Genomic DNA, 16,142 nt, shown 5'->3' with positions numbered 1-16,142 from the left:
CAAATTCAAAGGTATAAAGACCTGAAGGTACTGCAAGGGAAGATTACAAAAGAAAATTACACACTGATTTGGTTAATAAAATGACAAATATCAATTATTCTTATAGATGGTGTTTTCAATATAGAAAAATATTTGCAGAGACCTTTCAAATGTAATTTTGATGGAGTGTCCAGGTTCAGCTTCAATCACCCACTCACAATTCAAAGAATCTTTATAGTATCCTGGCCATCCCGGAGAGAGAATCAATCCACTCGGAGCTGAGAAATGGCCACCACATGGAGCTGGAATATGAAATGAAAGAAGTAGTAAGAGGAAACCTTTGTAATGAGTCTTAAAAATCAGTTCAAGTACTAACCTTAAAAAGAATCTGTATAACCATATTGAATGTGAGTTAATACATCTTTGAAAATAAAAGGCATCATTACTTGTATTGTTCGAGGAACAATTTCTTTAAAAAGTTAACTTACCTTTTGAGATATATGGCTTAACTACACATTTATCATGTCAGATAAATGAACACATCATTCTCAATTCTTCCAATAATATCTTTGAAATATTTTCCTGTAGTTTTATCTTCAAAGTTGAAAATTATATCAGCTGTTAGTCTTAAGCCTTTCTTTCATTTTCTGATCCATATCATTAAATAGCACAGCAGGTAGGGCGTTTGCCTTGCACGCAGTTAACCTGGGTTCAATTCCTTTGTCTCTCTCGGAGACCTTGGCAAGCTACCAAGAGTATCTTGCCCACACAGAAAAGCCTGGCAAGCTCCCCGTGGCGTGTTCGATATGCCAAAAACAGTAACAACAATTCTCACATTGGAGACGTTACTGGTGCCTGCTCAAGCAAATTGATGGACAACAGGAGGACATTGCTACAGTGCTATCATTAACTATTGTGAATTCATTCTATAAAATACTTTCCTAATACTTGACCTTTCATTTGTTAAGAATGCCTCCCATAATTTCTACCTTCCTTCAGAGTTTTTCCTTGATTTTGCATATGCTAAGTTTTCACTTTCTTTAACCAAGCTATATGAGTAATTCGTCGATTGCCTCGAGCAGGCCCCATTAACGTCTCTTTCATCCTAGCCCTGAGATTATATTCAAGGCTCTTTAGGAGAATGAGACCCATCATTGTTACTGGTATTTGGCATATTTGGTACGCCACTGGGAGTTTGCCAGACTCTGCCCTGTGGGCAGGCTACATTCCATAGCCTGCAAGCCTACCTATGAATCATGTAAATTCTTAATAACATAAAGAATGATGAGTTATTTACAGAAGTTGGTCAGTTTACTTTGCCCAGATAAAGCACACATTTTTTCTTGTCGAAAGAAAAAATGAGATAATAAAATGTCACATGGCCGCAAATGCGGCCGCACACTTCTGAGATCTGGGTTTTATAGTCTCTGGAACTTGGCCGTTGATGGGATTACACGGCGCCAGGGGGCCAGTTGGTGGGTGTGACCCCTGCCTACTGGAATATGGAGGATCTGAGTGGAGCATGCTCAGCCCCAATCCGAGCAGACTTGGGGATCTGAGCTCCGGAACTCACATGCCTTTGTTCCTCTGCTGGTACCTTCATGCGTGTGGAGAGTGGTATCAGCATGGTGGTGGCTGGTTCTGAAGGTCTTTGGCTGCCGGAGCCCTGGCCGGGGTGGGGAGGGAAACTCAACCCACACTCCTCAAAATAAATATAATATTTCAAAAATCTAGCCACAAGAGTTTTTTCCCAGTTTTCCCATTTAAAACTTATGATCACAATTCAATGCAATCCTTTAAGTATATACTATATTTTATAAAATATATGAATTACATGTACACTAGCCATCACCTGGACCCTTAGTCTTAAGCTTTTTATGCCTGAATTTTGATGGGTATGGACCAATCATGGTGGGAGCTGGCGAAGATTATCATTGCAGGATCTTAAAATGAAAGTGAAGTTTCCTAAAAAGAATGAATTTCCTTCTTAAAAAATATTTTTCCTGAATCATGCAAAGTTTGATATCATTTTACCTATAGAAGAATTTCTTTCAAAACTGAAGTAAATACTTTCAAAACCCAGCAGTGCTCTATCTGCTACACTTTTGTAATAGTCTAAATATTTTTCATCATTTCATCAATTTTTACAGCCTCTTTACCAAAAATCAATTCCATCTCAAGAGATGAATTTCCTGTCTTACCCATAAGAACAAAGTCCTCATACATTAAGCATTTGCCATGAGATTCCAGCAATGCTTTCACTTCTTCACACTCTGGTGCTGATTCTAGTTCTCCTCTATTTCTACCCACTTCCTTAATTTAAAATTCCTTACTCTGCTGAGTTTTGAACCCGTAAAAGTTACCATGATGGCATAACCTTACTTTCAAGCATCGATATTGCCGATATCTTGACATCTACCTATGAATCATGTAAATTCTTAATAACATAAAGAATGATGAATTATTTACAGAAGTTGGTCAATTTACTTTGCCCAGATAAAGCACACGGATTCTTTTTTTTTTTTAATGGATATTCCTTTTTATTTATTTTTTTTGTTGTTTCTTTCTTTTTTTTTTTTTTTACAGTTGAGATTTACAATTTTTTGTGCTTGGGTTTTGATTATACAATGATCAGATACCCATTCCTCCACCAGTGCCCATTTTCCACCACCATGGATAATATCCCCCCACCCCCATCCCCCCCTGTCTCTGTGGCAGGGCAATCCCCTGTGTTCTCTCTCTCCTTTTGGGTGTTGTGGTCTGCAAAAGAGGCATTGAGTGGCAAACATGTTCAGTCCATAGTCTACTTTCGACATGCATCTCCCCTCCTGGGAGGATCCTCCAAACACCCTTTATTTGGTGCTCCCTTCTCTATCTGAACTGCCCTTTCCTCTAGGATACCCGGCTGGCCTCTAAGTTATGGAGTAATCCTCTTGGAAGCACACGGATTCTTATCTCTGCAACTATAGCCTTCCAAAGTGCAGGTGTTGATTAATAAAACTTGAAAGTCAAAATGACTCCATCTACAAACTGCAGAACAGGCATGGAATTAGAAGTTATGGAAACAATGTAAACAACATGAAACTCTTTGTACAGACCCATCAGTTCTCATGGGTCCCTGTTGCCTTGTCAATGGATTATTTTGAAAGCAATATAAGCAACAGATTGTTTCACTTTCCTATAATTTATGTGTTCACTAGAACAGCACTTTTATTCTCCTTCACACACTTTATTCTTGCACTCACAAAATAATGATATGACTTGAGTCATAAATTGCAGGCCATCTCAATCTTTCATTTGCCATTCTCACCAAGCTTAATAACTTGTATGTTTTAATTGAAAGTGAGAGACATGAAACTCTCCCTTCTACTTGAGCACTAATGGGTCAAAAAAGGATTATGGACCAGGCTAATATCAATATTATCATGTCCCAAGGTTGGGGCCCAAAGAGAGGGAGGAATACGAGTCCACGGAAAGCTCAGAACATACATTTTATGGGGATGGTTTCAGGTATCCCAACATAAGTCATCAAACTATAATATCAATCATCACAGTAGGAGGTAAGACATGAAGAGGATAATACTGGGAAAGGGTGCCAGAGAGATAATATGGGGCCACAAGCAAAGCAAGTGGTCAAACCGAGTGGAATTCTTGTCATAGTTTCCTAAGTATCATCAGAAGAAATCACTGAGCATAGAACCAGGAGCAATCCCTGAGCACTGCTGAGTGTGGCCCCCAAATATAGCCATCCCCCTATATCTTTCCTTCTCTTCATATTGCCCATTCTGGAAGGAATTGTTTCTCTTCTTTCTCTCAAAGTGAATGCAAACCACAGAACAAAGGACCCAGATCATGGAAGACTTCTATAAGTCTTTCATCTGTAAAAAACACATATTGAACACAATAAATATGTATAGAATAAAATGAAGTATGTTCAGAACAAATTTTCCACTCAGTAGAGCTAAGGACCTAAGGACCTGAATGTTCTATAAATCTATTTAAATCTATCATATACATGAATATATACATTTATGTATATATATTTATATATCATGTCTACCATATATTTCTATTTAGAGTCTATCATATAAATAAATATTTTTGTTACTTATTTCTTTATATTCTTTTTTCTTTTTTTTTTCTTTTTGGGTCACGCCTGGTGATGCACAGGGGTTACTCCTGGCTCTGCACTCAGGAATCACCCCTGGCAGTACTCAGGGGACCATAGGGGATGCTGGGAATCAAACCCGGATCAGCCGCGTGCAAGGCAAGCGCCCTACTCACTGTGCTATTGCTCCAGCCCCTATTTCTTTATATTCTGCCTTGTTGAATTCCTAAAACCTATTACTCCAGATAAGAATTTTAGATTTTTACTCTTTAATTCTCCAAGTCATTTGTCATAGCACTAAATAATAATATTTATTGGTTGGTTTAGGCTCAATATTGCTATAAAATTTGGATTTAGTAAAATATATCCTATGAAAAATTTCAATATGAAATATTAATTAACAATTTAATTTTGTCTTTTAAAAGATTTCATAGGGGAATATTTTCATAAGGATTATTTATTCTTCGCTGTTTTATAATTAGATTTCCTATGGGATTATTATATATTACAAAAGCTAATTTAAATACATTAATAGTCACATTACCATATTTTGAAAAATAGAACAAAGCACTTTAGTGAGCAAAGGTCAAAAAATCATGGAGTTTTTGAAAAAAAATATTGAATAGGTCATCACTCATATTGTTCTACTTAAGAGCTTGTGCACTTCAATCTAATCATCATTAAAAGAGGTAATTAGTCATACAAATAATAAGTGAGTAATGGGCATTAAAGGATGAAATATAAAGTACCCAGAGACATTTTAATTAGCCCCTCAGTCCAAAGTGTGAGAAAGTTTAGGAGGGAGTTTAATGTATAATGAATAATATGTGTGTGCTCTGCTTTCTAAAATGTTGAATGTTGGAGACTGATTTTTTTTTAAAGTCTTTTATTTCATTAGTTTATAACATATGCTCATATGTTATAAAAGTCTACATCATCAAAATAGTATTTATTTCATCTATATAGTTGTAATTAAAATTATTATCTGAAAGCGAGGCAGCAAACTCCCTAGAAGCATCTGTTCAGTTCATTCAGAACATGCCACTTGCTCAGGGTGACAGGGAGAGAGAGACAGGAAGACGGGAACCTGGAATAAAGTATGTGCAGCTATGACAGCAGAGTACAGAATACTCAATATGCAGGGAAAACGGGAGTGATTGAGTTTAAAAAAAATCCAAGAGAAAAAGAAGAAAAAAACATTTGGAAATCTGCCCAAAGCTGAACAGAGTATTAGAATATAAGAACATAGTACTTTGAAACAGACTTAATGACGATTTTTAAAAGATTTCAATTTATGCAGAGAAATCGCTGTTAAAAACAATAAAACCAAAAATATCACCCAGTTGTCCAACTTTACAATTTGTTATATACATGTGCTATGTCGTCAAATTAAAGTTTTTCTTTAAATAGAGTCACTTTAAACTTGAATGAGTAACTAAACTAGCCCTAATGGGGATGGGGGAAGTCCATGCCGTCATAGTTATACATTTTCAAACTTTCTGAAAATAGATTGCTACTCAATGCTTCTTTTGCAGACCACAACACCCCAAAGGAGAGAGATAACAAAAGGGAGTGCCCTGCCACAGAGGCAGGGTGGGATGTGGGGATGGGTGTGGGAGGGATACTGGGATCCATGGTGGTGGAAAATGGGCACTGGTGGAGGGATGGATACTTGATCATTGTATAATCGTAACCCAAGCACAAAAATCTGTGAATCTACAAGTGTACCTCATGGTGTTCCACTAATAAAAAAAAATTTTAAAAAAAAGAAATTCTTGTATATTTCACATCTTCCTATGGAGATCGATGTATATGGTAGGGTGACATCTAATTAGTGTCTCCTATACTCATGAGAGGGATCACCCACGTTTCCTTTCCTTTGTCTTGCTAAGTGAGTCTTTCTCCTCTTTTCTTAAATTCCAGAGGCTGCTAGCCCATTCCATTAACCTAGGATGTAAATACCCACATTTGGTCCCATCTCATGTAGGAATCACAATACCCTTTCAGTGAAATCTGTTTTTCTCTTTTACTAATCTGTTTGATATTAATTTGCTGAAAACACCCCAAAACATCTAGAAATATAGAGGGAGGAGATTTTCTCTCCTCCCCTGCAAATGACCTAGTGTTTTCAAGGGCAGAATTTGCTTTTATTCTTTAAAATGTAACAATACTCTTTTAATAAAGTTATAGCTTAAAATGCTGGTTTCTAATAGCAGTTTGTAGATGATAAAAAGAATCATGAAATACATAACTTGATAAGAAACTTAGACTGTGACAGATTTTAGATTAAAATTCAACTATTTCAATTTCACATAAGAAATAGTTCCCAGATAGAAATGAGGAGTTTCTTTAATTTTGCCAGAGGGGGTTCTCTATGCATATCCTACTGACTAAAGACAGTCGTTTTTTTTTTAATGAGAGCTACAGGCTAGTGAAGAGAGGTAGATGGTTAAGGGAATAGACTGTTCTATCAGATATTGAATATAAATGTGAGGTTCAATCAGTCCATTTTAAGTGTGGCCCCAGTAGGAATTAGTTAATTTGTATATTCATTGATTCAATAAACATTTATTTAGTTATTACTATGGGACACTGTTAAGTGTTGAAGTTTAAAAAGTTAACAAAAAATAAATGAAAAAACTCTATTACATCAAATCTACAGTCACAGGAGACAGATGGACTTGGCATCTTACGCCAATTTCTGAGTCAGGTCAATAGCTTTGCTAAGTGGTGTCTCAAGAACAAAGCTGGTCCCGTTGACATATTTTTTTGGATTAATCAAAACATGAGTCGCCTACAGTTTCCATCCCACCCACCCCACCTCAGGCAAAGCAGGGGATATTCTAGTTCTATGAGCACTAGGAGAGAGATTCCAGTTCTCTGACCATATTGGTTCCTATCTTATTGTGGTCATGGGTCTGATGTCATTGATCCACACTTGGCAATCACCACCTTGGGTACCATGAGCCCAGTTTGGGCACTATGTGCAACATACCCTAAGAAGGCGTGTGCAGAGTTGTGTATTGTGTGTTGCAGTTCCTGAACTCAGGTGCAATGTTTGAGGACAGACAATAAGGAAATTGCCAGATAGCACTGATGTTTTCAAATCTGAATTGCACACCAGAGCACAGAATTCCTCATCAGGGCTTCTTTTAAGGATCCACGTGGGATATCCTAGGGCTGCCCTGAGGAGCTGCCTTTCGGCTCAGATATTATTTCTCCTTCCCAAGTGCTTCTAGTAGACCCCAGTAAGCCATGTCCAGAAAAGAGAGTCCTGCCCTCTTACAAATTTCAAGTTTTTTGAGAGTCAAAGTACCTGGAATCTCTAAAACTGAAACTGATTATTTCTACAGTTAGCTAGGAATATGCAGTTTGGTGAGTACACAGGAAGCTGGGTGAGGAGTCTGGAAACGTTGGAATGATAATCATGAAACAAGATAAAAATACCTGTATTTATTGAAAAAAAAGACATATCTGAGAGTCACTGGGGAAAAAAGATTATTTTTCTTTTAGTTGTTATTTCTGTGATTTACCTGGGTAGGAGGAGGGTAGTCACACCTGGCTGTACTCAGGGCTTACTCCTAGCTCTGGGCTTAGGGATCACTCCTGGTGGGACACTGGGCTTTGGAGCCCATCAGGGGTCTAGTATCAAAACTGGGTTAGTGGAGAGCAAGGCAAGAGCCTTTATCGGCTATACACTGCCTCTGGCCCATAGAAAGTGGGGGATCGTTTTATTTTTCATCTAAATTCACTGTATCAGAAGTAAATTTAGATGAAAAAAAAGCATAAATAGAAGATAGGGTGAGGGGGAAAAAAAGCGAAGACAGGGTATAAAAATTTATCTATACACAGAAAAATCATTTGGCTCTTCACAGCTGAAGTTTATAATTAGTAGAGATGGAGCAGTTCTTGGGGAATATTATTATTAGTGTTAGTGACAGCTGATAACAATCCCTACCCCACTCCAATACCTCATGTCATTTTTTGGGTTATTCTGTGTATTGACAGAATTTGATAGTGAGTGACTGGTAGACAGTTCTAAAAGTCTCTTAGGTAACCTCTTAGTTCCCTAGGATAAAAAGGCTCTTTTGTCAGTGAAAGATGGCTTGGCTTACTGCCTCTGAACACCCCCATCTCCGCCTCTTATTAAACAATGAAAATAGAGCTTAAATGACTATAATGAAGCAGAAGTGGTTCCAATTTTTTGTAAGGCCTTAACAAATTTTGCTATAAATTATTTGACTTGAAGCGCTATGTTACTTCAAGATGAAAGAACAAATAAAAAAAACTAAGTGTCTTCTAAAACTCAGGGCTGGTTAGAGGCTATTCAGATAAAACTCTCTTAAATTAAAAAAGAAATGCCTGGGAATTCTGCAGTCCTGTAGCAGGAGAGCATCTTTTATCTAGGAAGTGACACAAGTACTCAGAGAAAAATGGGGATTAGGCTGGCTGTATTTAATTGCAGGGGTAAGATTTAAGTTAATTAAAAAGGTGAACTTTCAAACATTTGATAGATAATTTTTCTGAGGGGTTCTGCATGATTGCATGATAAATCTAGACGACACATCTGAGGTTATCAAACTGTAACTGTACATTAATTTTCTTTAATTTTTCTTTCTGTTGTTGTTTCATGGCGATACTTGTGGGAAGTAATAAATGATGCTCTCCATCCTTAGTACTCTGAATGATGGTTCAAAGACTCTACAGGAAACAACTTGGGTAAATATCGACAAGATTCTTATTTTTAATGCCAGAATCATAGGATTTAAAGAGCCACGACTGCAGACTAAAATCTTGACTCTCTGTTTCTCTCCCTCTCCCTGTTTCCATCACCCTTTCTTCCTTTCTCCCCTACTGAGATCCATACAGAGTAAGAACAGAACCCTGTTGATTACTACAAGTTAATTTCTCTTATGAAAATACTCCAGGAAACATAGAATTAAATGTTACCTAAATCCATAGGGAAAAATTAAAATTCAGTTGTAAATATGTACACAGGTGTGGACACACACATTTTGTCTATGACAAAAAAAATTGAAAAATGCATCACATTGTCATTCTAATTGCCCTCTGTAAACAATTCTTTTAGAAAAAAGGGTAGTATCTGGGTGAGAGGAGCTCCTTTTCCTTTCAAGTTAATTGAGATTCAAGAGAACACCCCCTTTCTTAAAAAATAAAACTCATCAGGCATGCAAGTCCAGTCTTGCTTTCAAAGAGTTCTTCAGGATTTGTGGTACCATCCTAATCACTCAAGGAATCCTTTCTAAAATCTCATTCGGCTCTTGGAGGAAGGATCATCAGCCATAGTTATGCACAGCACCCTCTGCTAGGGGCAAACATTGCTCGATTTAGCATTTTATGGAACGTTCTAAAAATAGAACAAAATTTTAATTTTTTCCTAATTATTACATTTGAACACAATATGCCAAATATGGCACTTCTGAAATAAAAAGAGCAGATGTTTTAACCTTCTCAGTAATCAAAATCATTTGGTACAGTTCAATTGAACACTTTGGTTTTCTTGATGCACCCTCTTAAGAGGTCTCTGAGCAGTGGCTGAGAGACTTGGAGGTCATTGCCTCACCACTGCCATCTCCTCCCCTTCACCTTCCTTTGATTCTCTCTGTGGTATATGAAGATTAGGACAAGGCAAACCATGCTAAACCAGTCTTCCTCTGGCTGTCACTTCTTCCCTCCCTAATTCTAACCACAGCTCTTCTAGGGTTCATTGTATATGGATATGATATTTTAGCACAGCAGGTAGGGCACTTGCCTTGCATGTGGCCAACATGGCCAACCCAAGTTCGATTCCTCCATCCCTCTCAGAGATCCTGGCAAGCTACCAAGAGTATCTTGCCCTCAGGGCAAAGCCTGGGACGCTACCCATGACATATTAAATATGCCAAACACAGTAACAAGTCTCACAATGGAGATATTACTGGGCCCACTCGAGTAAATCGATGAACAATGGGAGGACAGTGCGATAGTGTTTCAGTCCTATGTTCACTCAAGAAAAGAAGAAATGAGCTCTTAGAATGGTTGAAAGCAGGGAGGAATAGTTTCTAAGCACAATCCCCAATATAGCAAAGTCAAACACTCTTATGTCTCCCAAACTCAGTCAAAGAGCCCCTAGGTGTACTCGGCTTGGCCTTCTGTCAAACCATGTTCTTCTTTGGGATTCATTGGCTGCACAGGAGATGCACATCATTGATTTGAGTCACTGTTTAATCTAGACAGATTGTAATCCCTTCCATCTACTGTCATCAATTTTCTTTCCATAGTATACAGTATATATACAAAATAGACCACCAAATACACAATACAATCCTATCTCCTCCCGAAGACTACCATTCATGTTTCTTAAAAGTAAACACATCCTCTTTGAGGGATTAATTTTAGAGCCCCTCCTCTAATTTGGTTTAAAGATAAAATCACAGTCACAGTCCTCCCGTTGTTCATCAATTTGCTCGAGCAGACCCAGTAACATCTCCGTTGTGAAACTTCTTGTTACTTTGTTTGGCATATCGAATATGTCACGGGTAGCTTGCCAGGCTTTGCCGTGCGGGCGAGATACTCTCGGTAGCTTGCTGGGCTCTCCGAGAGGGATGGAGGAATCGAACCCGGCTCAGCCAGGCCGGCTACATGCAAGGCAAACACCTTGCCGCTGTGCTATCATTCCAGCCCTAAATACAAGATGAGCATTCTTTTTCTGCTAAAGAGATAAGTAAAAGGCAGAATGATTTACAATTCCAAAGGAAATGGAGAAAGAGTGAGATAGACAGATATATATTTATAAATATATATATATATAGAGAGAGAGAGAGAGAGAGAGAAAGATGCATTGTACTTTCCTTTTGCTGCTTACATAAATCAAGAAGATGGGTAACTGAAGTCAGGAAGGGGAGAGACAAGTCATTCAGAACTCAATAAGTCATGGTTTAACTGGACCTCATTTTTGGAATTAAATATTCATATACACTTTTCAATTCCAAAACAGTAAGAAAATTGACCCACAGACTTTATTAGTCATGCATTTTTCTCCTATTGTTTTGCTTGCCAGAGATAATAATTTCCTGTCACAATGTTAACAGTATTTGAAATTATTGTGAGTCATCATCATAAAAGGCAACTTTTTTTTCATTTAGTCTCAACTCTGTCTTAATTAGAGCAACTATTTTGAGCCAGAAAGTGTTTACCTAATTCTTCTAATGTATTTCATTAAATGTAAATCTCTTTATAAAGCAGTCCAGTGAATGTATTATATCTTAATTATATTCAAGAACATGACCATATAATCCAGAAGGGCAATATTCCATTTCTAGTTATGCTGAAGGGGATTGCTTTAGATTGAAGAGGGCATTGCTACTACAGTGCAAATGGCATGGGACATAAAGAACCAGGAAATAAAGGAGAAGATAATCAGATAGTATATATGCGCCAGAGACTTCTGAGACAAAAATTCTTATGAAAACACTAATACATGGGCACAGGTGAAATCAATAATAAACTATTTCCAGAGAAGGAAAAGGAAGCAATAGTAAATTCAGACCTTCCAAGAGCAAAGCACGGTAATCTACATCAGAGAAGCAGTAAGAAATACCTGTCCTCCTGCTGTTCATTGATTTGCTCGAGCGGGCCCAGTAAAATCTCCATTGTGAGACTTCTTGTTACTGTGTTTGGCATATTGAATACTCTCGGTAGCTTGCCAGGCTCTCTGAGAGGGGCAGAGGAATTGAACCCAGCTCGGCCGGGCTGGCTGTGCCCAAGGCAAACGCCCTACCGCTGTGCTATTGCTCCAGCCCCAAGAAGTACCTAGGTGTCAAAAATATTTTAAGTGAGCGGTTTACAGATTTTCCTAATGTACTATATAATGGTGATAGAAATCAAGAAATACACTAACACTGCAGGATGAAATAATAAATCCATGAATAAATGCAGTTCTATTCATGAAGATAGAGAGAACCTGAAACAAGTTTGAAGTTATAGAGACAGGAAATTCAGCAAATTTTGGACAGGTTAAATTTGAAATGCCTATCAAAAATCTATAGGAAATATTGAATAGGAAGTTTAATATATGAGTCTGATCCTCAGAGCATAAAATTACACTACAGAGGTTAATCTAAGAAACAGAAATACATAGAAACTATTTAAAGTTGAGTGCATGGTGAACATATAAGACTAGTGACTGGAAATAGAAGAGAAAATATTTCTACTTTAGCTAGTTCTGGAGCACATGCAGAAATAATAGGCACAATAAGTAATAAGAAGATCTAACCTGAACAGAGTTACCTGACATGATAGGAAACTGAAATTAGCCTGAGTAGTATTTTTTTTTTCATTATATTTATTTATTTTTTAATAGTGAGGCACCATGAGGTACAGTTGTAGACTTACACATTTTTGTGCTTGGGTTTCGATTATACAATGATCAAACACCCATCCCTCCACCAGTGCGCATTTCCCACCACCACGGATCCCAGCATCCCCTCCCCCCCCAGCCCCCATCCCACCCTGCCTCTGTGGCAGGGCATTTCCCTCTCTCTCCTTTTGAGTGCCATGGTCTGCAAAAGAGGCATTGAGTGGCAATCATGCTGGTCGACAGTCAATACAGAAATAATAAGTTATGTAATTTTAATATTGCCTAATTTATTTTACCATAAGTATATACACATATAACTTAACCTATTAAGTGAAAATTTATCTTAAAATATAAATGGTAGGCAGGTTAGGTTTATAAAAAGTTAACCCAACTCTGAATTTTGGTCTGCAAATAAATTCTTCTGATCCTTCAGTCTACTTGTGCACAATTCAATAATATTTTTCTTGTTGCTTAAATTACATTCACCAATGAATACTAAGTCCTCATATTCAAAAATAGTCTCCTAACATGAATGCAGCTGAGCTAGATACTTCATTTATGTCCAACTGTCTTGCTGTTAAAAACAGCAAACTCTAGATGATATAGTGTTCACTGATTGACACCAAAGAAGAAACCTTTCTTATTTCATTCTAAGGCTCATTGTATTCTATCTCTTTCATGTTATTCTGTGAACTATTGCCTGGTTTATTACTGCAGAATTGATTTGAATGTAGAACTGGGTTTGTCTAAAGTAGAAATGCAAATTCAGAGAGAAACTTGAAAATCAACATCAAAAGTTGATCTCTCTGTGTGTGTCTCTCTCTCATTTTATCTAGTGCATAATTTCTTATAATGAGATAGAAAATAGTACTCTGTAAGCTCCAAGGAGACAGAATATCCACTTCAAATCGTCAGAAAGAGAATAAGGGAAGAACTAATCTTTCTTGCAGAAGTACATTGCAAAGTACAGATCTTGTTTATGCTTGAGAGTAAACTATGGAGGGTAAAGGGATAAATACATGTAAGGAAGGGAATGAGAATGAGATAGAAAGGTATGGGGGAAGAAAAGGAAAAAAAAACTAGAGATGGGATATCTATGCAAACAGAAACAGAGAGAAAAATGATGAGAATGATCATGATAATGATGATGAACTTTACATATAACAGTTAGACGGAGTAAAGAGGAAATTATAGTTTAGAAATGTGTTTTTGAAGTTTTCTGTTCACAGCACAAGACAAAAATTTGCATCTCAATTCTGACAAAGTAAAAAAATAGCTACTACATCTTAAAGTGTCTTTAAAAAATGGTATAGTTTCTGAATTTGTATGGAATTTAAGCATGTGCACATTTGAAACACATTATCATTTAATTTATTAAAAATGTTTAGTTGTTTTAATAAATTAAATTTTAATAATATTTTAATTAAACATTAAAAATGTTTAATTTTAACCAAATGGTTAAAATAATAAATCATAAGTAGAATATTAACACTGTCACTGTCCTCCCATTGTTCATCAATTTGCTCGAGTGGGTGGGACCAGTAACGTCTCCACCGTGACAATTTGTTACTGTGTTTGGCATATCGAATACGCCACAGGTAGCTTGCCAGGCTTTGCCGTGTGGGCGAGATACTCTCGGTAGCTTGCCGGGCTCTCCAAGAGGAGGCAGAGGAATTGAATTCGGGTCGGCCGAGTTCAATTCCTCTGCCCCTCTTGGAGAGACTGGCAAGAGCGAAAAAAGCATTACAGTAAACACAGTAAACAATCTAAAATTGAAATGGAAATCTGTGGAAGAATGCCCAATTCGGGTTAGGATGTTACAGTTAAATTTCTAGGTAATAGAGGATTAGACTTAAGCAGTGTGACAGTGCCTCACAAAAATTACAAAAAAAATAGTTATGATTTTACTTGAGTCCAAAGGACTTAATGACCCAGTTTCTTGGGACATTGGAGTATATTGCACAGGAGAGAGGAAAGTGACTTTTAATTTGGAACATTGCTCCAAAGTACTTCCCAAGGGACTCTAGATACTGCTAGATTTCCAATCAAATATACCATCCCAACCAGAAGGTCAACCCCTTTACTTCCAAAAAACTTACCTTTTCTAAATATAGCTGGGAATTATATGGGCTAATGTGAACACTCTTGCTGCTCTTGATTATATTTTTGCATTATTTATTAATTGTTGATGTTTTAAATAGATATCTAGTTCTCTAGAAAGCTTATGAAATCATACCTTCCTTTTGAGAGGCAGGCTGTTGTAATAAGGCAACCTAAACAATTTGTTATTATCTTATTCTTATAAGCAGCTGAGGACATGGGCTAGAAATATTTGGTTTTATTGGGGATCATAAAAGCCTCCCTCTTTTCCTGGTCAACCTCACTACACTGGAAGATATAAGTATTCAGAATTTCTTTTTCTTCCTTTATCTTTGTTTGTTTTTCTAAGAGTTGGGGCCACATTTGCCATGTTGAGGGTTGACTTCTAGCTCTCTTTGCTCAAGGATCACTCTTAGAATTACTCTGGGGACAGTCTGCAATGCTGGTGATTGAACCAGGCCAGGTGACATACAATGCACTATCACTGTAGTATTTCTCTGGCTCGTAAAATTGTGACACTTTTTGAGCAAGCAAATTGTTGTTCAAAACTACTGGAGAAAACATTGAAAAAAAACCTACAAAGATTGTGATACACTCATAGAAATGTTCAAGAGCAAGATATTTGTGAGGAAAAGGTTATAAACAAGTGGGTATATCAGAATTACCTATAGAAAATTCACAGCAGAGCTGGAGAGACAGTGCAATGCGCAGGGCATTTCTTTGAATGCAGCTGACTCAATTTGTTATTATCTTATTCTTATACACTGATAGAAATGTTCAAGAGGAAGATATTTGCGAGGAAAAGGTTATAAACAAGTGGGTATATCAGAATTACCTATAGAAAATTCACAGCAGAGCTAGAGAGACAGTGCAATGGGCAGGGCATTTCTTTGAATGCAGCTGACTCACACAGGTTTGATGCCTGGTACTCCATGAGGTCCTGAGCCCCGAAAGCAATGATCCCTGAGTGCAAAGTCAGGAGTAAACCTTGAGCGATACTGCATGTGGCACAACTTTCCCCACCAAATGTAAAGAAAATAATGAGGACAGAGTGGATTTATAGATAATGTACCAAATAAACTAGACTTAATCCCTGTACAAAGGTCTTTGTGAGATTTCAGAGGGGAAAAAAAGTAGTAAAGATGAAGCAATTACGTCAACTCTTTTTGGAAATGGTCCTTGATCAGACCAGGTGGGCACAGACCAGAAGGTTTCCCAAAGCCCAGTAAGAAACAATGTGTGGGTCAGAGACCACAGCTTAAATTGTGTCTTCTGTATGCAGTATTGATATTAAAGGAAATTGCAAACCTTGAACTACACTGGGATTTTACTGGATAAGAGATTCTTGAATGTGAGAGTTAGAGTTGGCTGCAATTTTCATTATGAGGAACAGTACAGAAAATCTAGTTAAGCATCTTTCCCTTGAAAAAAGAGAATGAAGTGAAAACAGCAACCTATCCATGTTTTTTTTCAGGTGGCACGCACATACAGATTTGAAGACACAAAAACGGTTGCGATTACACCATGTTATTTTCTTTCCTCTTCCAAACTTCTCATCATCTTGGATCTTAACAGGGATTTTGAAGAACAAGGACA

The 16,142-nt window shown here is 37.3% G+C and overlaps 1 protein-coding gene across 2 annotated transcripts in view; it reads right to left on the bottom strand.

The window, feature by feature from the left end:
- Window positions 1-16,142, bottom strand: part of CSMD3 (CUB and Sushi multiple domains 3) — a 1,250,820-nt gene that overhangs the window by 484,387 nt on the left and 750,291 nt on the right. For both annotated transcript variants that reach the window (XM_056128239.1, XM_056128292.1), the window contains one exon: window positions 143-281. In XM_056128239.1, the coding sequence (XP_055984214.1) occupies window positions 143-281 (139 nt within the window). The remainder of the gene's footprint in view (window positions 1-142; window positions 282-16,142) is intronic.

This window comes from Sorex fumeus, unplaced genomic scaffold, assembly GCF_029834395.1.
Source record: "Sorex fumeus unplaced genomic scaffold, SorFum_2.1 ptg000002l, whole genome shotgun sequence".
Lineage (NCBI taxonomy): Eukaryota > Metazoa > Chordata > Mammalia > Eulipotyphla > Soricidae > Sorex > Sorex fumeus.
This window is presented reverse-complemented; position numbering and strand designations above follow the sequence as displayed.